Raw genomic sequence first — 24,590 nt, 5'->3', positions numbered from 1 at the left:
GCCTTTAAGATGGTCTCTGCTATATTGTGCTATATCTATTCTTCGTTCCAATTGTCAGATATGTTTTCTTGATTTTATAAAAATATTTTGTACCATTGTATCTCTTCTAACCTATTTCCTCATTCTTCCACTTTGTGTGACTTGACATTGCATAAAAGGGCATAGTACTTAGTGGAGTCATTCATGTGAAGAGGAAATAACTCCATTATTTATATCTTTTGCTACAGAACAGAATATGAAAACTACTGTCACTTCAACATCATTCTGGGACTTTTTGTTTAATTAAGGGAAGTAGTTATTTGACTCATTTTCTTAGCATTCCTGTAATGTTGGCTTTGGAGTAAATCCGTGCTTTGTTATTTTTTCATGTTCCAAACTGGGAAACTCAGATGAAAATAGGTGAAGTCCCACTTTACCACAACTACTAAGTGGCAAAGGCTTTGGATAACTGACCACTACTTTGTCTCAGAATGGTATTTTACTGACTGAGACAATAAATATGATAATTATTATTACACAATAAATAAGATTATAATCTTGACTCCATGACATAATCATGGAATTCTGATTGTAAAAGCTTCAAATAAATACTTAAGCATGTTGAAAATTTGCTGAATGAGACAATAAGTAGGACCATTGTTATTATATAGTAAGTAAGATCAATTCCCCTAATCATGGAGCTGGATTAAGGAAAAGTAGAGGAATTCTAGAATATATGCCTATGCAAGATGCTGCCATCAGTACCAAGTATACATATGCATTTGTATGTTTGCTAAATTTCTCATTACTTTATTGATAATAAATTAGTTTTTACATACCCAGCAACATTCTTTCTCTCAGTATAGCTGTACATGCCATATGTCACCCCTCCCCCAATCTATTTATATACATATTCATACCATATGTCAACTAAAAACCATTTTGGAGCTCATTCTTAATAGCTGCAAATCTTCTGGAGGATTTAGGGTTTTGAAGTTCCACATGTAAATATCTGTGTTTTATTAAATGGCATTTTCTCATGGGATCAGATCCTGCCAAATTGGATATGTGACCGAGCTAAGATAAAATATTCAAGAAGAAAGAAGTTGCAGCTAAATGGAAATATGGCTTATAGACTCTCATTAGAGGGGCCATTTTATTTAATACAACAAAAAATTATTATTTATTTATTTAATACAATAAAAATGCATTTTTATTGTATTCCTGAAGATACTTCCACTATTTAAATGTATTCCTGAAGATACTTCCACTATTCTTAATAAATATTTGCAAAAAGACTATCATGAAAATGATTGCAGCTCTTATACCACATCTATTGCAAAAGATAAAGTAGAGAAACTCTGTGAGGATCCTAAAACTTAAATCAACATATATTTTTAGCTTCAGTAACTTTAATGCAGAGGCAAATGTAGATGGCAATGGTTAAAAAAAAACCCAATACTAATATGTTGAAAAATATTAATTGTGAATAAGGACTGATAGAAGCAAAAGGCTTGTAGATTATTCAGGTTTCATATCTATAGATCATGAATGCTTTCTTTAAAAGAATTGGAAGGCCCTCAACAGGCCAAAGCACAACAATTGAAACAACTATTTTAGAGGCAAAGAATAACTTGTTCTTTATGTGATAGTCATTTCTATATCAGCTGCTTGGGTGCATTCAGGCCACCAATTTAGAACAAAAATGAAAACAAAGTTAAAAGAATAAAAATTAGGGGAAAGTCATGGAATACAGTTAAAATGATCAATTCTGTCCTAATTGGATCAGATATTTATGCTGAAAAATAGGGTGGCAAGGAAAGAAAAATATATGCAACGATTATGATTGCATCGGGAAGTTTAATTCTATAAATCAGTTGCCAGAAAGCGAAAACCTAAAGATCCCTAAAACAAACCAAAACTTTAGTACTACTTGACTTACTCATTAGCTAGAGAGAGATGGAAGCCAAAAGGTAGTGTCAATTAAGGATTTCAGTTTGTGATATCTTAAAGAGAAGAACAATGGAAGAATATGAGCACTTTAACTCTTAAGACAGAATCAATAAAGAATAAAACTAGTTAAAAGAAATTTTAGTGAGACACAACTAAGCAAAATCATTCTGGGGTATTTGAGACTGAAAAAGAGAAGAACAACATAAAAGAAAAAGAATTAAATGTATGCAAAGATTTTTTTAAAGACATTTTTGTTTCCAAGGACAATTGGATCAAAACTTGGAATCTGATATCCAAATTCTGTTTGTGCTTATAGAGGATGTAGAAATGATATTACAGAGAACAAAGATGGGAAAAGGAGCTGGATTAAACTTAGAGTCTCTATAGGAGATCAATGCTTGAGGGAATAAAATTGTGAAGATGTTTAAAGATTAATTGACAAGGTACTAGAAGGAAAAGATACCAAGGTGTGGAAAGAATCTTATTAACATATATAAAAAAAGACAATTGTGATCAGTTACTACCACCTACATGTCTACTTTCCTTCTATATGATTTTGTTAGAATTTAAATATATATTTGAATTCAAATGCATGTGTATAAATTATCATGGAGGAGAAAATGAGTAAGGAAAAGACAGGCTTTCACAAGTGATATTATATAACAGACTACATTTTAAATGATACATTCAAAGATGCAGAGAATACAAGAATCTTCTGTTATTCTTTGTTTCTTACTAAAATATTACTAATTGGAACAAAATCCTTATTTTCATTTCTTTTATCCCCTTTGACATCCGTTGATTTGTTATCACCCTTTTTGGACATATTGGGAAGAGATATAGGGCAAGAAAATGATATGATCCACTAATTCTGACAATTGCCTCCAAAAAAATACCATGGAAGATAAGAAGAGCTTTGTGCTTTTCAAAAACTTACCTTATCTAACCAAGTTGACAGTTCATAAATATTGAAAAAGTAATAATATTGCAAAAATTAAACAATAGCTCAGGAAAACATCACTTTGATACCTGAATAAATCTCTGATTTCATCAGATTACTACCTCCACAGTACAGATTGAGGCCCAAGTCTGATAGGTCTATGTGATGTTGTCTATGCCCTTCCATAAATCCTTCAACATGTTGAGGACCTTCCTCTATATTGATGAACATTTCCTAGATACTAGTGGAGCTCCTTGATGTCAATCAATTATTCATATTATTTTTAAGTTTATGAATTTATTTAAAACAAATAGAAAATAGAAAAAAAATGATGAAAAATTTTGAAAAAAATTTGCCATGTGCATGGCAGAACATGAAATGATTCAAAAATGAGACAAATTTCCATTTTGAGAGCTTACATGATGTATACTGCACATTGCGTTCAGAGCTGTCCATCTTTGTTTCCTTGTCGGTTTTCTTTTGTTCTCTGCTGTGAAATTTTTACTTTACTTTCCCCCTTTCCTCTTCCCCATCTCCCCAACAAAGACTACAATTAAGTGTTGATATATTTATCTGTGTGTGTGTGTGTGTGTGTGTATATACACACACGTACATATATTTTTATCACATACACATACATTAATATCTATAATCATATACATGTATGTATACATTCATTTCAGCCATTTATTTGTCATTATATTCCTGGTCTACATCCTTTTCATGTGTATGTCTCTGATCTTTTATGTGATTTCTCCCATACAATTTCTCCCTAGTGATATTAGCCTATCCATTTCTGCCATGCACTTTCCATTGCTCATTGGGTAACTCATATTTTTAATTTTTCAGACATTGGTATACCATGGTTTACAGTCACATAGTGTTACTGGGAGAATATTGATACTTTAACATTGTATTAACATGGTATTTTTGGGAGGCAATTGTCAGAATAGATTCTTGTATTCTCTACATCTTTCAATGTATCATTTAGAAATTGTGTTTAACAATTCTTTGTCTCAGGGAGAAACTTCAAGTCATTAAAAATCCTGAATAATTTCTGAAATGCAGTTCTGTTCTTTTCCCCCAATTTATTCTGAGCCCAGCTTATTGTCCATTTGTCCCAATTATATCAATTTATGATTCAATTCCATAGACGGTTTATCTAACCTATTCTAAACAAAAGGATTTCTTCATTTACTTGTTATGGCTAGTTAGTCCAAACCCTGTTTTGAATGATTATGACTCTCATTTAGGAGGCTATGCAATGATCTAGAGCTTGATGCAATTAACATTATGTCATCTGCAAAAAGGACTTTGTGAAGGAATTCACCAAAGCTAGGAAATCCTTCTTTAATTTGAACTCTGAAGTTAATAGAATTAAATCCCTTTGGAGGGTTTGTCTCCCTATTTTATGCTTTATTTGATATTAAAAGTTTGAGGACTTTCAAATAAAAGTACCTTTATTATATCTATGATTTGGCAATGTATCTCTTCATTGAAATCTGGTTATAATTCCCACTACAGGGACTTCACACATCTTACCCAGGAATATTAACACTCTCTCTCTCTCTCTCTCTCTCTCTCTCTCTCTCTCTCTCTCTCTCTCTCTCTCTCTCTCTCTCTCTCTCTCTGTATTGACTCAACCTGCTTCCATAAGAGGTCTCCCAAAAATAATCCACTACCACATGGCTCTCTATTCATGGGACTCTGAGTCCCAAGGGTAGCTCTGTTGAGCAGAAATATACTTTGTTTACTCTATTGTTTCTGAACTCTAATTCAATGAATTTTCTATCCACATCACAAGCCACTAATAATAATGACACTTTGGGATCTTAAACATAGTTATTCATACAATAAAATTTTTTTCTATTCCTTTTGAGTATTACAGTTATTATATATAACAATGGCAGTATGGGTGTACATTTGGCATTTAATATAAATTTTCTTCCTTCCCCACCTTTTTCATCTTACTAATTTTGAAGGGATGGTATATGTTCTACATCTTTCATGCATAGGAGATAATTGTTGGAGAATAATATTCAGGACTGAATTTTGTATTACCAAATCAAAAAAAATTTATAAAAAAGAATAGCCAATAAACATTACAATGGAATTTTGTAATCTTTAAAACTTTCAGTCAGTTATGTGACTATAAACAAGTAGTCTGCTGTTAAATGGCATCTGCAAAAGCCAGCCCTTCTTATCTTTATCAGGGGTACTTTTGAAATATATATCCATTATGTTCACAGAGTCTTTGAAGAGATGGGAAATTAGGCATGAAAGTTTATTATTTTTTAAAAAGGTGACAGAAAATATTAACTTCAGGTATTTTTTTCAAGTCATTTGGCATCCCCCTCTATCTTCTTTCCATATCTTGAGAATAAATCCTTCAGTACTTTGACATTCATGTTGCCTCTAGCCTGGACCTCTTCTGTGCGTATTTGTTCTGGTCCACAATCATTGTCAGCGTCTTAATGTTAATATAATAAACTGTTGGCTAGTCAAATGAGTAGTTCAGAAGCAAAGAAATCCCCTTGGGAGAATGTGGTCAAGAAAACTTTCATGGATGACTCGGTTTGGACTGTTTTGCACAATCACAGAATTGGAGAGTTGAAAGGGACCTCGGTGATCATCTAGATCAACCTACATATAAGGAATTTCTCCACTTTAACTTGCTTGACGAATGATTGTCTAGGCTCTGCTTGAAGACCTCTAAGGGAGGCAGAATCCATCACTTTTTGAGGGATGCTATGCTATTTTTGGACAGCTCCCATGGCTGGCAAGTTTTTCCTGGCATCAAGCCTAAATTTCCCCTTTGCCAACTTCTAAACTCATTGTTCCTGGTTCTGTTTACTAGGACCAAACAAAAATGAGAAAAGTCTCTCATCCGCACGATTGCTTTCATCTCACTTCTGAGACTATTCTCCTATATAAATCTCAAGTTTTTTGGTCAATCCTCAAATCATGGACTCTAGGGCCCTTGGTCATCCTGGTTGCCCCTTCTGTGGGTATTTTCCACCTTATCCCACTATCTCTGCGGGTATTTTCCACTGTGGTGGAAAACATAGAACGTCAGCTAAGGAATGACAAGGGTAGACTACAGAGGAATCATCTTTGTGTTTCTAGAAGGTGTTTCCCATTTAATGTGGTTTAAGATTTTAATACCTTTTTTGAATAGCCACATCATACTAATATTGAATATTAATTGAGCTTACAATTTATAAAACTGTTTTTTTTAAGAATAGTTGGTTTCTGCTATTCTTCCCCTAGTGAATATTAGGATAAATAGGATAACTGACAAGAAATTTTTAGGTGAAAGGAATGGTATAAGCAAAAACACGAAAGTGGGAAATTATAAGCCATATTTCGAGGCTGGTGGGAAGTTTAGTCTATTTATAATAGAGGTTCTTGATAGAGCATAAGTAGGATAACGTTAAAAGAGCTCTTGCAGACAAATTGTAGAGGATCTTGGATACCAGGTGATTTTTTTTTTATTTTCAAAATACATGCAAAGACAGTTTTCAACATTCACTCTTACAAAACCTTGGGTTCCAATTTTTTCCCTCCCTCGCCCTCACCCCCCGCCCCCAACTCCCCGTAGACAAGCAAGTAATCTAATATAGGTTAAATATGTGCAATTCTTCCAAATATATTTCCATATTTATCATGCTGCATGAGAAAAATCAGATCCAAAAGAAAGAAAAAGAAAACAAAAAGCAAGCAAACAACAACAAAAAGGTAAAAATACTATGTTGTGATCCACATTCAATCACCATAGTCCTCTCTCTGGATGCAGATGGCTCTCTCCATAACAAATCTAATGAAATTGGCTTGAATCACATTGTTGAAAAAAGCCAAGTTCATCAAAGTTGATAACATAATCTTGCTTTTGCTGTGTACAATGTTCTCCTGGTTCCATTCACTTAGCACCGGTTCATTTAATTCTCTCCAGGCCTTTCTGAAAAATCATCCTGCTGATTGTTTCTTACGGAACAATAATATTCCATTCCATTCATATTCCACAACTTATTCAACCATTCTCCAATTGATGGGCATCCCCTCAGTTTCCAGATACCAGGTGATTCTAAAAACAACAAGGAACTATTAAAGGTTTTTTTTGGAAAGGTAATGATGCAATGAGAACACTGTTTTAGGAAGATTAACCTGCCAGTTGTGTGCAAACTAGGGGGGAAGAAGATAGAGACTGGATGCAAGAAGAACAATTAGATGATTACATTATTCCCTGAGTGGAGGAAGGATTGTTGCTTTATTCTTTAAATGTTGAAAGCTCTATGTACTGTAACTTATATTTCATTTTGCTTTCTGTGGAACTGGGAGTTCAGAATGCTGTTGAAATTCCTGTGCTTTCTTAGAATGTGGGTGGTGGATAGCCTAAGAAATCTTGGGATAGGATAAGAAATCTTAGATGGGGGTAGTGCTTCATGTAGAACTGGATATGTCCCAATTTTGGAGTTGAAATAATCTGGGTCTGAAATAATCCTTTTGTGTCCAAGGGTCAATCATAAAGCTTTCTTATACAATCCTACCTTCCCCCTCACCCCCTTATTGGTCATTAATGAGTAGAAGAAAAAGAATGTTAGAATTAGACTGTGTTACTAATGTAATACAAGTGTAGCTATATCCTTCTAGGATTATTCTGTGATAGAAATGTTGTAGACAGAAAAAAACCCCATAAAATTCTCAGTTAATAGGAATTATTTCTATTAGGAATAATAGGAATATTAGGAATTAATAGGAATTATTAGGATAGAAGTAAAAAAAATAGTCTAAATCACCATTCAGAGGAGGAAGGGGGCTCACAGGTCATGTAGTCCCCTCCACTTTCTTCATAGGTGAGGAAACAGGGATGGAGAGATTAAATGTCTTGGGCCAGGTCACCACTTTAGTAGAAGAGTGGGTATTTGAACCCAGGTGTTCTGCCTCCATTCTGTCTACTTTGTCTACTACAGTGAATCTTTTCCACTTCTGGAATTCTATGAATCTGAGATTAATTTATTTTTCTTTTTAAAAAAGTGCTATAAAATGTCATTTTAGGCTACATTCTGGGTTCAATACATAGATTCCTAACTTCCATATCTGTATCTTCAGAACCTTTTAATTGTCATTGATGCTTGGAATGATCACCTCAAGGCACTGCAAGAGTCCCCAAGATTGAAAAAAAAATGGATATGTTCAGTATATTATTCTTACTAAGGCAAAATTTCTCTTAAAGAAGATTCCAATAATGAAAAATTAAAAAATTAAATTAAACAATACTCTGAGAATTCCAGTTGATCAAAGTTTAATTACACATATGGCAGGATTAGTGTTAGCACAGGTTTTTTCACTTAGGAAAAAATGTGATCCTGGAAATTTTCAACTAACTAATTGTTGAGTTATTTTTTTCTTATGCTCTTAGGAACTAGATAAACAAATGCTGTAAATAAATGATGTTGGCAAAGGGGAAGGGGGAGGTAATGAAAGTGGAATCAGCCAAAATTGTTACATATAGAATGTCCAAGCAGATTAATTGTGGAGTGGGAAGGGGGAGAATGAGGACTCGAGGATACCTAGATTTCGAGTTGAAAGGATTGTGGGAATGGCAATTCCAATCCAATAAACGTTAAGGGCTTTCTATGTGCCAGGCTAAGCACTGGGAGTCTAGTTTTAAAAAGAAAGGGCTTGTACTTAAACAGGGCAGGGAGAAGACAACATAAAAGGAAGCAGGGAAATTGGGGGAAGAAAATACTAAAAGGTACCATTTTGTTCCCTTTTGTTCCATGTGGGGCATCTTGTTCCATGGAGATGAAACCAGGCAGTTTATTTAGAATGGAATGAATCCCAAAGTTCAGTTTCTGCTCTCTATAAAGGAAGGCATTAGGAGGAATTTGGTGCTCTTATCTTCCAACCAGAGGGGAGATGAGATTGAGGGAGGTGATGTCAGTCAAGGCTTGAATTAACATTGTGGTGATCCGATTGGCTGCAGGATGGAGTTAGGAAGAAGGGAAAGATGATGAGATCAGTCTCGGACATGTTGAATTGATGTCTATGGGACATCTAATTAGATATGGCTGATAGGTATTTGGAGATAAAAAGAAGGAAGTATTCTTTTTGCCTGTTCATTTGACCTGGAGTCTAAAAGGGGGTGGTGTGTTGGGGGAAAAGTCAACAAATGAGAGACAGGGATGTGCAAAGAGGGTAAACTGAGGATGATGACTTGGTAGAAGAGTGAGAATTAGTAGAGACTAGAGCCAGCAGAGCATCCCCACTAGAATCCATCTGCCAAATTCTGCCCAGTGGCTTGTGTTGCCAGGCGTCTCTGCTCCCCAGTGACAGATGCAAAATGGACCAGCACCCATCTGAGATGCAGGAATAGGACACTGATTGAGATGACTTACTTTGACTTCCCTCTTCCCATCCTCCCCCATGTCTTTCTGTTTGTGGAAAATATCTTACTTGATTGCTTTATTCTGTTACTTTACCCATTCCCTAAGGGACAGCTGAGGGGACGGGAAGTCAACCATACTATTCTTATCTCCCCTTTCCTTTTGTGGCAATAAAATATGGCTGCTTCAAAAACTGCTATTTCATAAATTAAATATTTTTTCTCAATATGCATGTCTGTTAAAATCCAGGTGGTCATTAGAATCTTGGCCAGTTCTCTTGACTTTAACATTAAGAGTGAGACTGGGAACCAAGGGAGGACAAAATTCTGTTTTATGAAGCTAGCTTTAAAGTATTGAGATTTCTCTTGAAAAATCCAAATAAACATTGCAGGGTATTTAAGTGGCCAAATGTTGAGAGTTAATAATTTATTTGATGGGGAAAGAGAGCAATCTTTGGGAACATATATGGGAGGGTTAAATAAATAACTAGGGACATGGCTGTTTTCTTGTTTTTTGTTTTGCCCAGAAACCCCTTATTGGGCTTGAAAAGGAAAGGACCACTAAGGAAAATCCAAACACCAAACAGGCAAGAGGCAGAGAGTTACATGAGTATGTCCACTAGGACATTTAGGCAAACCAGCCAGAATAACTTGGTGATGGTGTGGGGTGTGTGTGTGCATGTATATGTACTCTCATATGTAATATAATGTAAATGTATATTTAATAATATGAAATATATGTAACAAAATATAACAATTTTAATATTTAACTTAATATTTAAATTACATTAAATTAAAATTTAATATATATTTGACATATATTATAAATCATTTACATGTTGTATTATATATTATTGTTAACTGTTAAATATTGTATTATTATACATATCATATGTCATTTAATGTATATTATATAATAAAATATAAAATAAAAGAATCTAATCTAATATAAAAGCAAATGTTTGCCCTAATAGAATATAGACTTCTTTAGATAAGATCTGCTTCATCTTTGCCTTTTTATTTCTGGCACTTAGCATAGTGACAAGCACAAAGTAAACATTTAGCAAATGCTTGTTTATTGAGCCACTGGGTAGAGAGACCTGAATTTGAATCTTGTCCCTTTAGCTTCTTGCTGTGTGATTATTGGCAAGGGATGTAGACACTGTATCATCAGCTTTCAAATCTGTAAATAAAACTTCTATGCTGAAATATTAAAACAAAAACAAAAACGAGTTTACTGTCTCATATTGAAGACATGGTGTAGAGAAGGTTTATGACCACTCTCTCTCTAAATCTCATGATCCAGTTCTTACATACAGACGATATTAATTAAATATCACATACAATTTGTGGAATTGCTTCAGATTATTAAAACTCTTGTTTGCTTTGTTTTAGGTCTTGGGAGCTGACGAAGGCAGCATGGGTGGCGGTTGTTCTCAGAAGCTGGCGTCCGCCAAAAACCTCCGCCTTTTACTGCTGGTCTTGATCCCGTGTATCTGTGCCCTCGTTCTCCTATTGGTGATCCTGCTCACCTTTGTAGGTGAGTAATTCCAATCTCAAAGAAAAATCAGGCTCCAAAGCCAAGTTAGAAACATTCTGTAAGAGCCGCCACTGCTGAGCCTTATTTAAGAGAAAGTGTCACAGCGCCGTGCGACTCTCATTCACATCCCCATCTGAATGAAAGCCATCTTCTGGCCAAATCTTGCTCGTTGCTCCTAGAATTTATGCAATCGTGTCCTTCCATTAAAAATGCCCTTCTCCCATCTTTTAGAGTTAGAATATTGGAGTGGAGAAAATACTTAGAATCCCTTGCAGGGATCCTCAAACTTTTAAAATAAAATAAAAAAAAATTTTTTTTAAATAGTTCACTGTCCCTCAGACTGTTGGAGGGCCGGACTATAGTAAAAACAAAAACTTTGTTTTGTGGGCCTTTAAATAAAGAAACTTCATAGCCCTGGGTGAGGGGGATAAACGTCCTCAGCTGCCGCATCTGGCCCATGCCGTAGTTTGAGAACCTCTGCATCAGATTCTGGTTCTAGCTTCAGTGACTTTGGTCCAGCCATTTCACTTTTTGGACCTCATTTTCTTATAAAACTTGGACTATATGGGTTCTAAGGGACATTTACTCATTCTATATCTTTGCCTGTCTTCCCGCTACTTCAAAGACTGGATCAAAATCTCATCTTATCCAAAAAACTTTCTCTGATTCATGATTTTACTATTATGTGTCCTCCACTTCCCAGCACCTATCCAGTCACTTCTTTAATCTGATGTGTTGCTTTGAAGTAGTCTGTCACTTCATTTATATGGGGGGGTCTGTTTTTTCACTTAGGTTATAAAACATTTTTGGGGTGCAGCAATTGGGGTTACATGCTTTGCTCAAAATCCTACAAGTAGTGAGTATTAAGTGTCTGAGGCTGGATTTGAATCCAGGTGCTCCTTACTCCAGAGTCAATGCTCTATCCACTGACCCATATAGCTGCCCCCCTAGATTATAAACTTGAAGGCAGTAGCCATGATATTTTTGTTCATTTTCAAAAGGTTGTTAAAATAATACATATCTCTGCGTCCCTCTCTGTGTGTCTTTCTCTGTGTCTCTCTGTGTTTGTCTCTGTGTGTGTGTGTCTTTGTGTCTATATTTCTCTTTGTGCTTGTTTCTCTCTGTCTCTGTCTCTCTCTGTGTGTCTGTCCCTATGTGTGTGTATTTGTCCCTCTCTCTCTGTGTCTGTCTGTGTCTGTGTCTCTGTCTCTCTCTGTCTCTCTGTCTCTCTCTCTCTTTCTCTTCATCTTATTGCTCCCCCCCTTTCTGTATATTCATACATGTATATATTCTTTTACATAGACATATGTATTCTCAAATTAAATGCAGAATAAACGTACTTGAATGGCACAAAAAACGCTTGCACTTGATGAAGTATACAAATCTAGATCTTAATGTTTATGGGCACATCAGGAAAAATCAAATTTTTGAAAATGCTTTTGTCACTTAAATATTTGTTATATTGCTATACTATATAGAGTTCATTTATAAGTGGGAGAGAAATATTATGGAAAACAATTTTTATGCATTTTATTGTGCAATGCATGTTTTTATAATATGCAGTGCTAATCACAAATAACAGCAAAATGTTTATTAGTTTCCTCCCCAAGCATTTCCCTCTATTTTTGCCTCTTTCACTATTTTCTTCTTCAACAGCTTTTCATATTATTTCCTTATTGTTTTCTTCTCCTTTCTCCTCATGGCAATGAATTATCTCTGGTCATCTGTTTTAACAGTTTTATAGCCAGAAGATGTTAGATTTTCTATTGAAAAATATAATGATAATGCTGAAAGTATTAGTGATATCTAGTATCTCTCTCTAGTACATCCATCATAACATCTGGTTCAGAACAATGTATATCGTTTATATTATTTAGCCCAATCTTTCCTTTAGGCGATGAAGTTTGCATAAGATAGAACAATTTTTCCCAAACATATTTTACTTGAAATTTATTTATTGTTTAAAAATATTCTGAGCATCTTTGTTTGATCTTAGCAGAAAAGCCTCTAACTTTTCTTCATCCTGTATTATGTTGGCTCTTGATTTTAGGTAGATACTATTTACTGTATTAAATGAAAGGTTCATTTTTTCTTATGCTTTCTAAGATTTTATGTATGTGTTTATTTATTTATTTATTTTTTTAAAAGCAGAAATCAGTTTTGTCTTTTGTCAAAGCTTTTAAAACATCCTTTGCTATAATGGTTTAGCATTACCAATGGTTCATGGTTTAAATTATTTTATTGCTATAATCTAGTATGTATATAGTTGAATGAATTAACTATTAATTGCTGATATCTTTTGAATTGTTTTATCTTCTTTGTCAATTGTTTAACATACTTGCATGAATATTTAATAGAAATATTGGTGTATAACATGGGTTCCTAATCTAGGATCTATAGCAGTCTTAGTTAAGAAATCCAGGGATAATTTGCAAGAGATCTGTGAATGTGGGTAGGAAAAATTGCATCTTATTTATTTTTTGCTAACATAATAGAAATTTAGCATTTTTTTCAATTATTAAAAACATTACTTAAGAAGTAGTCCATAGGTTTCACCAGACTACTAAAATTAAATTTAAAAAAACCATTTTTGTATGGGTAGTCTTGAATTTTCTTTTTCTCCTTTGTTTATATTAGAAATGTATTCACAACATAGGTTTTTTTTTTTTTTTTGAGTATCCCTTCTTTTCCTATTTCCATTAAGGTTATTTAGTCTTATTGTTAGTTGTTCTTGGAATGATTGATAATATTCACTTGTGTAGTTAATATACTGCACTCATTTGCTCTGGGAATTTTTTTTATTTGGGCATTCATTTATGGCTTGTCTACTTTCTTTTTTGTAACCATTTCATCTTAAGTTTTCAGTTTTGTTGGCAAATAATGAGAGCAGATAGTTTCTAATAGTTTCCTATAGTTCCATATAAATTGTGGTTTCTCATTTTAGATTTTTAATAGAAAACAACTTGACTCTTTTTTCTTTTTTAAAACCAGACTAATTAACTATGCTTTATGATTGACATCATTTTCTAGAGTTTTCACTATTGTCCCTTTAAATAAAGAAATGGCCCATGTTTGACATGATAGCCTCTCTATTAAAAGGAAGTCTTGCTATTCCTTTCCCCACTTGAATTCTCCCCTTCAATTTGGCACAGAAAGAAGAAAAACTGTGTAGACTCCAACGGGGTAGGGCATCCTTGTGTCTCAATATGAGCTTTACAATCCTTTCCCTTGCAACAAAGTTAAGTTCTAATTTCTCTCAAATAAGCAACATTCCACCTCCTAGACAACTTTCTAGTTGCTAGTTGAACAAGATGACTCTTGAATTTTAATGTTTTCCTTAGTAACTCCCTAGCAGACGATGGCTTTTCCAGTTTGCCTTTTACAGATTTTAGAATTACACAAATCTCAGTTCATGCTTTAATTAGTATTGTTTGAATTCTGAAAGATCTCTTGTATTTTCCCACAAAACAAAATCAAGATTATAAAATGTTTCATAAGGACTTTTTAAAATGTCTTTTTACAAAATCAAATCATTCAATCATTTTTCAGATTGCTACCAAAAATATTTCATTTTTGTATTATTACTGAAACATAATCCCATAAAATACATCTATATTAAATTTCCTAAAACACCAAATTATTTTTTTGCTTAAGGTTTTCTAAAAGCTACTCAGATGGAGCTACTTTTCAATTGGGCATTCAAAGCTCTCCATACATAATCTTATTCTCATATAGCAATACTTCATCCTGTATGGTTTTGGACAAGATAAGCAACTTGGAGTTCAGTTTTTTATTTGTAAATATGTTGGACTAAGTCAAAGCTTAAACTGTGGATTGTGGCCCCATATAGGATTTTGTAACTGAATGTGAAAGTTGTGAAAAATTTGGCAACAATAAAAGATCAAATATTACACCAAAACTTAATTCTTTATTTAAAAGTAAACCATCTGGGGTAGCTAATTGGAGCAGTGGATAGAGCACCAGCCCTGAAGTCTGGAGGACCTAAGTTTCAAATCTGATCTCAGACACTTAATACTTCCTAGCTGCGTGGCCCTGAGCAGGTCACTTATCCCCAGTTGCGTCAGAAAAAAAGAAAAAAAAAGTAAACCATTTTACTATTATGCAAATCTGCTTTCATCTTTAATAAATGGCAAAATTATATGTACATTAAATATACATTATATAATATACATTAAATATAAAAAATAAATTTCTTTATGATTTATTATCAGTAAATGTTTGATTTGTTTAACTATTTATATAATAGGGGTCATAAGTGGAAAAAGTTTTAAAGCCCAGGACTAGATGATATTCTAAAGTCTTTTCCAGCTTCGATATCCTATTTTGATGATAGCAGTGTAGTATAAATTCTGCCTCTTAAATCCATCCTTTTGCCAAATGGTTAATCCCACTGTTATTTGTTAATTTAACATTCCTCTAGTTTAAAAAAAGGAATAATAATTTTTAGTAAGGATATAGAAAGGGCATAATCAGTTATTTATACATGTGGATCTGTTCTAGGAGAAAAGCTTTCCTTGATGAGAAAATCAGAGATTGAAAGAGAAGTAGCAAGCTTCAGTAAATTCTCCCAGTTAGTTAAGTCTAAGGTTATTGATATACACAGGGTCCTTTCTTCCCTCCCTATTCCTTTAATATCTCGTATTTGCTCAGGATGCAATACAAACCAGAATATCTTTAGGAAGAGACAAAAACTCATGATCAAGAACGCATACAACTAAAAAGCACAATTTAAGGAGAATAGGAAGCTAGCCAAAGGGATACCAGTTTATGTGGCAGAGATGAGTCAGTGAAAGGCGACAGATTGGAGAGAAGATAAATTCCCTTAGTCCAAGTAGCAATAGTCAGGAAAACAAAAATATGTCCCCCTAGATGACTCCTTAAGTGGGTCAGGATAAGCTCCAGTTGCTCATAATTATATTCTGCTTAGGGCAGTTCTCATTTCACTTACAATTTGTTGCTCATGCTAGCTTATGGTCTACTCTGGTCCTGTTCCTATCATCCAAAGTGAGTTTCAGAATTCTGAGGTTTCCTGTACTCCTGTGGTATCATCTCCCATGATTCCTTAATTTCTTTCCATCTGGAGAAAAATGCAGTATAAGAAAGGAACTCCCTCACCTTAAGGGACTAGATTCGTGTGTATGTATGTAGATATCTATATCTATATCTATATCTACACGATGATATATATTTATATATATATAAAATCATATATACACAATAGACTGCCAGTGCTTGGGCAGTAGGGAGTAGTTTCTAGTTTAGTTTCAGTATAAAACAAATATAAGTTCCCAAATAAAGTAGAAAGTTAATATTTTCATTTGAACATTTATGGAAACATTTTTATTCTTTTTCCTAAATGAAGCTTGGAGCAGCGTATGTAGATTTCACTGAAAATTTAGAGCCTCAATGTGGTTCAGGGATTGAAAATAAGAAATTAAGTAGTTGACTTCTTGTCCCGGTTGTTCCTCTAATCTACAGTGGGAGAACTTGATCATGTGTGGAGTTATTATTTATGTAGGTAATTAGGCCATATAGCAATCTAATGGTCTAAGAGAATTTGTGTCTTCATGAGCCTCTAACTTGGTCTTAGGGAGAGATTTAAAACTACGAAGCATCAAGTTTATTTAGTGGGTCTGCGATTAGATTCTTTGCAATGCATTTATTAAGTCTTTTTGAATAGTAACTATTTAAATTTTTAAAAAACCATGTAATTATTACAATAAAACAATTTCTACCTCATACATAGTCACGTGGAGAATCACACAACAGATAAATATAACTTTATTTTAAGGGCTATTAAAATATTCATCTTGCTAATCTTTACAGATTTGATCTTTAATAGAAGGGGATCCCCAACAAATCAAACACTCTAAAATAAAATATCTTATTTGACTTATAATTATGTTCATTTAAATATGGCATGACAGGAAAAGAAATAATTGCAAGTCTAATAGAATATTTTCTTAATTTATTTTTAATATTACTAGCTTTTTATTTTTCAAAATACATGCAAAGATAGTTTTCAACATTCACCCTTGCAAAATCTTGTTCCAAATTTTTCTCCCTCTCTCTTCTTCTCCCTTCCCTAGGCAGCAAATAATCCAATATAAGTTAAACATGTAGAATCTAAGAAAATCTTTTTAATACAACCTATTAAAGAGTGTGTGAATTGGAAGCATTTTAAAAAGCACATTTGGTTATTTTCTTGTATTCTAAAGAACCTTTATTTTGAATTCTCAACTTAACTTTTAAAGAGGAATAGTTTTGATTAAAAGTGTTATTTTAAAAGCTAAATAACCTGTTGGAGTTACATTATCCCAACTAAATGTTAAGGTTACTTTTGGAGTGTAGTAATTAGTTCCTTTTAGAAGTTACATTATTTTTGTGGGCTTCAAGGAAGTCATAATTTATTCTTATATAGGTAGGAAAGAAATAGTCAGTGAGGTAGCACAGTAATGGAGTGCTGGACCTGGTCAGGAAGATCTAAATTCAAATGTGGCTTCAAACACTTACTTTGTGACCCTAGGCAAGTCACTCAACCCTATTTGCCTCAGTTTCCTTATCTGTAAAATGAGCTAGAGAAGGAAATGGCAAACCTCTCCAGTATCTCTTCCAAGAAAACCCCAAATGGAGTCATGAGTTAAACGTGATTGAAATGACAAAACAACAAAAAAAGAAAAGAAGTAAGCATCTATTTAAGTGCTTATATGTCCTAAGTACTTTGGAAATATTATCTCATTTCATCTTCATTACAACCCTAGGGGGTAGATGCAATTTTAGTTCTCACTTAACAGTTGAAAAAATTGATGTAGCCAGAGTCTTGACCAGCAACATAACTAATTAGTATTTGAGGCTAAAATTGCACTAAGTTTTTCTAACTCTAGGTAGTGCTGGGCTACATAGTTCCTTAATAGTTCCAAAAAATTCTGTTTATTTTTCAGTATAAACTGGTTTTATGGCTCTGGATTTATTTATTTTTATTTTTATTTTTTTATATTTTTTATTTTTTATTTTATTTTATTTTTATTTTATTTTAATTTTTTTATTTTTTTATTTTTTATTTTTTATTTTTTTTTATGGCTCTGGATTTATGCAAACATTTTACAATTAAAAGTTATTCAAATTTTATACTTAATTTATGTAGATATATGTATATGTACACATGTATGTGTTGTATATATATGTGTATATAGGTATATATGTACACTAAATTATACTTTATCTATGAAAGTATAATTGATTGCCTTGTTGTGATTCCCTTTTTTGAAACGATTTTTATTTCTTGCCCCATTCAAGTATTTGAGCTGTGAATCTTATTAGGGAATGTCAAAACAGGAAAAGTTTTAAACTTTTGTCATAGGAACATTTTGGATGAATACATGACAAATTTGCATCAAAATATTCTAGTTACTACATCTAAATGTCCATGTATTCCACTCAATAAAAACATTGTTAGCACTTCTAAAGAAATTCCAGCAAATATAGTTTTAAATAAAGTATTTGCTTTTGTTACTTGATTACAAATAATTGAAAATTCATGTATCTGGTTTGATTATTTTCTCTATCACCTAGAAATTTTCAGTAGTGCATGCCATTACATAGAAGTTGCATCCAAACTTTTAAAATAACTAAATCATGTGTATATCTTAGTATACATCTTTGAAAATCATTTTATCCAGTAACTGATTTTTTTTAAACATTTTGTTGAAGAATTATTTTTTTAAAAGGAAATTAAAGCTAGGAGAAAGGAGGGCTTTTCATTTATTTGACTTGAGAATTTATTAAAAAGACAATTTCCCTTACCCATTTCTCTTATAAATAATGTTTCCAGTGTCTTATAAATACATAATGTAGTATTTTCAGTGGACCCTTCTTTCCATGAAATAGTAACAAAAATTAGGAGGAATATGGCTGCCAGCCAAAATAATTAGAAACATTTTCACTACTTATAGTACAGTAATGATGATTAATTCTGTATTACCTTAAATACTTTTGACTTGTTTTTTCACTGTTTAAAAAAGATGGTGTTAAAAAATGGGGATATTAAAAGAATCATCACTCTTCCTTTGTGCTAATAGTTCACAGCATGGGTACAGTTCATGGTGCAGAGAGTGTTTATCCTTTTCCTGTGTTCTAATTTTGGTGCTATTATGAAAGTTATAATGGAAGACCAACTGTGAATACTTGCTTAAAAACAAACTATTGAATTCAGATTTTAAAAGTAGGTTTTAAAAGCTTTTTTTTTTTTTTTTTTTTTTTTAAAGATCTGTTTAAGCCCAGTATTGAAGCATTGGTGGTAGGTAGTAAATAAATGGTTGTTCAATGAGGCAATAAAGAATGATGTTTTTTTTTCTATTAAAATGACTACTGGTGGCAAAGCTCTAGTCAAGATACCCAGGGTATGTGGAGTCAGAAGATGTTTTGGGGAATTTTATCTTAAACTTGTTTGTTGTTTAATTATGAACAGGTTAACTTAATCTTCCTGATCCTGTTTCCTCAGATGGAAAATCAAATATTCAAAAAGATCTGTGATCTTGTTGATTTGAGATTTCCCTCCACAGTTAGAGATGCTAACTTATCTATGTCTGCTCACCCTGTTAGAATGTCAAAAATAGAAACTGCTAACTCCTAAAAGGACCTTGGCTCCATTGGTGGTATAAGTTGGCCATCGAAATCTTGAGTCGTACTCAATTGCAGCTGACACTACTGAGGTGTGCCCCTGTTTTTCTGTGTGGCTATGGTTCTGGTGGTTCCTGTCCCTTTCTTTGAATTTTTCCCTTTTAGATAATTGTTCCCCTCTTTAAAAATGCCCAAGTTTGATGGTCTCTAGAAAGTTGGTCAATCGATAGTCCGTGAAGTTTATGGTTTCGCTTCAGCAGAAAAAGCTCCTATATGAATGTCTCAATCAGAAATGGAGTAGATTTGTTGGCTTAAAGTTCTAACAAAAATGGATTTTCATTAATAAATGACAGTGTGATAAATATATCAACATTATGTGCATTATCATTGCATAAACCATTTTATCTAAAAAAGTTAAAATTAGGAAGCAGAAAGAGGAGTGCGCAAATCTGGAAGAAATTAAATTCAACAAATGTTTTCAGCATTTCTCTCAAGCTTCTGTCCTAAGCACTGGGGATACAAAAATAAAATTGAAACAATCTTTACCTCAAGGAACTTACATTCCACTGCAGGGTGGGATGGGGAGAGGGGGATGGGACATACCATAGACAAGGATCATCCATGATAATTCAAGGAAGGACAGAGCACTAGTGACTTGTGAGGGGAGAGAGTAGGGGAGAATTGCAGACCCTGCACAGAGTAGGTAGCCGAACCTTGAAGGGAGAGAAAGATTTCTAATAGGTGAAGATTCATTTTTTGATATCATTATTAAATTTTATTTTTAATTTATGGAATAAAACAAGTATTTTCATAACAGTTCAATAAGAAAAATGATCGCGAAACTACTATGCACAACTAGCTATTTCTTTCAAATATACAACAAAATTATTATATAATTTTTTTTCTTCCCCCATCCTAGAGATGGCAACCATTAGACACAAATAGGTGAATAAACACATATATATATGCATGTATGTGATATATATATATGTATAAATGTTCTAGAGAACAGATTCCAAGAATGAGATAGGGTGTGAACAATATTAAATTGATCTCAAGTTGCTCTTATGCAAAATTATTATGTATTTTTCGGTCAATGCTAGGTGAATTTCAGATCATTTGAAAGCAAAATATAAGTTAATGTAGTGCTTTCACTGTTCATGCCAAACTTGACTTTAACCGGGGAAATTTGGGGATTTCATTACCTGAATTTTGCTGATGTTTCCATTGTGACTAGTCAAAGTTTTATTTAGAATCCTATACCATAGGAATCTCTTGACTTTCTCCAGTTGGAAAACAGCTGCTTTCCCCTTTTGATTTGTAGATAATGTTTTGCAAGTGTTTGACACTAACATAGTAGCATTTTTTCCATGGACCAATATTAAACTTTTTATTTTAGTTTCCTTTATTTTTAAAGTGATGTGAGATTGTTTAGCTAAGTGATGTTCAATTAGAAGCATTGCACGTATACATTTTTAGAATAAAATTTCCCTGGGGGAGTTGTGATAGATGGATCGATATCACATTAATTTATTTTTGGTGGCGTTTTGATCTGCAGAATGCTAGCTCCTAAAAATTGTTTGTTTTCAATATTTAAAGCTCCTGGGTAAAATATGTATCAACTTAGTCAAAGTATTAAGAAGTATTGGTTTTTAAAGATGAAACTAGAACTGTGAGATTTAAGTATGATCAGCCTATTTTTATTTTGTTGCTAATAGATTGATGCCTTGAGAAAGTGACCTTTTGATAAACTCAAATTTAATGAAATAAAACAATACCATCTTTTAGATCAAGAATGAGGATCCAATTTTTAAATTTTATCTTGTACACTAATTGGAATTTATATAATTGGATATATAATACATAATTGGAATTTATACTTGTCAAGTTATAAATTTTTATTTTTATATGATTGCTATTATTGTACATAGTATACAATATTGTATATTGTATGTTTTGATCCATTGCATCCTAGAATCTCAGTATTGAAAGGGATCTTAGAAACCAGTTAGTTTAATCCAAGGGGCTTGGAGGACAGAGTACTAGGTCTGGAATCAGGAACACCTGAGTTCAAATCTGGCCTTAGACACTAGTCGCATGAGAATGGGCAAGTCACTTTATCCTTCTTTGCCTTAGTTTCCTCATCTGTAAAGTGAACTGGAGAAGAAAATGGTATCTTTGCCAACAAAATCCCAGATGGAGTCACAAATGATGGGACATGACTGAAATGATTGAACAGTTCAGTCCTTAACATGAATCATAACAGTTTATGCAACATACCTGGAAAACAGTCATCTAGATTTTTGCTTTAAGACTTCCAAAGAGTTAAGACCTACTACCTCCTGAAGGTTTTCTAGTTTTTGCATAGCCCTGCTCATTAGGATGCTTTTCCTCTTCTTCCTACCGCTCTCAGTTCTTCTGATTAGAACAGATACATTTATTCTTAAACTCGTCCATCTTGGAAGTACATTAAGACAGATGTTAAGTATCTTCTAAACCTATTCTTTTATTGGTTAAATGTTCTTTGTTTCTTCAACCAGTTTTCATATGGCACGAACTCAAAGGGTCTTCCGTGGTCTTGGTTGCCTTCGTTTGGATAGCTTCAAGTTCTTCATTGTGCCTCTTCAAATGGAGTGCTCAGAACCGGACACAATCCTGTAGGCGAGGTCTGGCTAGAGTAGAATTCAGGGGGATGGTTACTCCCAAGTTCATGAAGACTATGCTTCTTTTGCTGCAGTATTATATTAATTACATTAGCTTTCTTGGCTACCATACTTTACTGTTGACTCTTAAATTTGTAGTCCTCTACTCCACAGATTATTTTTATGTGATCTGCCATTTTTCTACTTAAAAAGTAATTAACAAAAAACAAGTAGGGTTTAGTCATGTTAAATCTCACATTTGGCCAATTTTCTCTCAAGATCTTTTTGTATCGTGATGCTGCTGCCCTTTGTGTTAGCTCTCTCTCCTATTTAGCCATCCCTGAGTCATCTGAAAATTCTCTGGACATTCACAAGAATATTAAAAAAGCAAAGAGAAAGGACACGTTCCCGGAGCTCTCTACTGCAGAACTCCCTCCATGCATTGAACCATTAGTGTTCATCCCCGAGCTCCTCTGGTCTTGAGTGCTGACTACCTCATGTTCTACTATCTCTAGGAAGCACCGAATATGTTTGTTTTTACAATTGAGCCACCTACCCAGGACTTCATTCTGCCTCCAACCCCCACACCCACTCCCACTTTCTAGCTTTGGAGCCATAATAAAATCAATATTGCCATTGCTACTAGAAGGTATATCATTCTACTCCCCTAGGTGTCCACTTAGCATTACCTTCTCACTTTCTAAGCTGAGAACTCCTTCCCAGCTACCACTTTCTTGTATGGTTTATATCAGAATATAAAGTCCTTGAGGGCAGAAACTCTTTCTACTTTAGCATCTCTAGCACTTAGTACAGGGCCTGGCACATAGTAAGACCTTAATAAAGGATAATTTGCCATCTAGCCCCAGTCTGTTCACTTAGCTGTGTGAAGTGATGTTCTTTGTCTTCATTGTGCTCTTGACCTTCATCATGCAACTGAGAACAGCCTGCAGTGCATCAGGGTTTGTGGGAGGGGACTGGCAAGGTCCAGAGGGAATGCAGAGGCAGTGGGCAAGCAAAGTCCAAGCAGGCTTTCAGAAATTTTAAAAAAATCTAAAAAGCATTTTATTTAATAAAGCAAAAAATAATTGCAAAGATTCTCCTCAAACAAGGCATAATATGATGTGTATTTAACAGGGTCAACCTAAAATTAAACAAAAGGAGAAAGTAGACTAGATTGTCTTTCAGATTTTAATTAAAAGGATTTATTAGAAGATATTCCAAAAAGGACCCATCTTTCTCCTGTTGGTTGGGCTTTCAGTTTTCTCTGTAAATGCCTTTGGGATGATTTAGCTTAGCTAAGTATGTCATCAAGCTTTCAAGTTTGTTTTTCCCTACCTTGATTCATGGAATTTTATGAGTTGATCTTGCTCATAATATTTTTAATTTCTTCCTTTTTATGGTTTTCAAAATGAATTTAAGTTCTATCCTGGTACTGGTCTTGGTTGTCATATCTTCCTACTCAGGGAATCAATCAAGCGTCTGGTTATCCAGAGCTTTTAGGCCCTTTTGCTATGACAATTGAGTTACATCGGCTAAATTTATATATGAAATTATTAAATCCTCATCAGTGCTTTTTTCTTAATTCATATCCCATTTTTAAGTCATCAGCATTTACTTGTTATAAATTCATGCCACATATTATTTTTTTAAACCTAGTTTTGTCTTAATTTTTATTTTCTCTTACTTAAAGCAGGTCAGGGAAAATATAACAGCTGGTTTCCATAACCCTGCAGGAAATATGAGGTTGACGGGACATGTCCAGAGCAACAGAAGGCTGAGCCTTGTGGGCAGTGGTCAGGCTTTCATGAGAGAGTGGGGACAGTTATTGAGAAGATGTCTGGAGGCACAATGGTGATATAGAGCCAACAGTAGTTCCAAGAATTGAAGCCCATATTCCCCTAGTTCTTCCTCCCTGTACTTGTCTTTTTTGATCCCATCCCTCCTGCCTAGTTACTAGAGTAAGCTTCCTCTTGTTGAGGTGTTTTTGACTTATCAAAGATAATACTTCTTTTTGGTCCCATCTATGGCTGGAAGGGATGTTCCTTTTAAAACAATAGTAAGCTCCTGACCTAATCCTTGGTGGGAATTTAGGTAAAGAACATTTTATAATGGTGCTGGACAAGACCTCTGTGCTTTTCACTTGCAAAGGCCTAACAGTCAAGGTTAATGGGATTATAATTTTGGGATTAGTATCTGGAATAGTATCTCCAATAAGTTTGTTGAGACTTTTGCCTCCAAAGAAGCTCTTTGTTGGGAGATTAGGGCACAAATAAAATGTTTTTTCCTCCTACTGTATCAGAGAAGTAGAGAAAATAGAAACATAAGTAATCTGAAAGACAAGAAATTAAAACTTAGAAGAATTACATTAAACAAGTTATTCAGAGAAGAGAAAGTTGGTGCCCTCGAGTCTCTGACTTTGTTTTCCCATCTGACAATAATAGTTCAATAATTTGTGACCCCTTTCAGGTCACAAATGGAGTTCAGCGAGGGGGAAAATTTTTCTCTCTTGAA

General features: G+C 33.8%; 1 protein-coding gene across 1 annotated transcript in view; it reads left to right on the top strand.

Annotated features, from left to right (window-relative positions):
* The window catches only part of CORIN (corin, serine peptidase), a 197,020-nt gene that overhangs the window by 34,238 nt on the left and 138,192 nt on the right, over positions 1 to 24,590 (top strand). Inside the window, exon 2 of the mRNA XM_051965220.1 lies at positions 10,653 to 10,797. Within this exon, the coding sequence (XP_051821180.1) occupies positions 10,653 to 10,797 (145 nt within the window). The remainder of the gene's footprint in view (positions 1 to 10,652; positions 10,798 to 24,590) is intronic.

This window comes from Antechinus flavipes, chromosome 6 (genome assembly GCF_016432865.1).
Source record: "Antechinus flavipes isolate AdamAnt ecotype Samford, QLD, Australia chromosome 6, AdamAnt_v2, whole genome shotgun sequence".
Taxonomy (NCBI): domain Eukaryota; kingdom Metazoa; phylum Chordata; class Mammalia; order Dasyuromorphia; family Dasyuridae; genus Antechinus; species Antechinus flavipes.
This window is presented reverse-complemented; position numbering and strand designations above follow the sequence as displayed.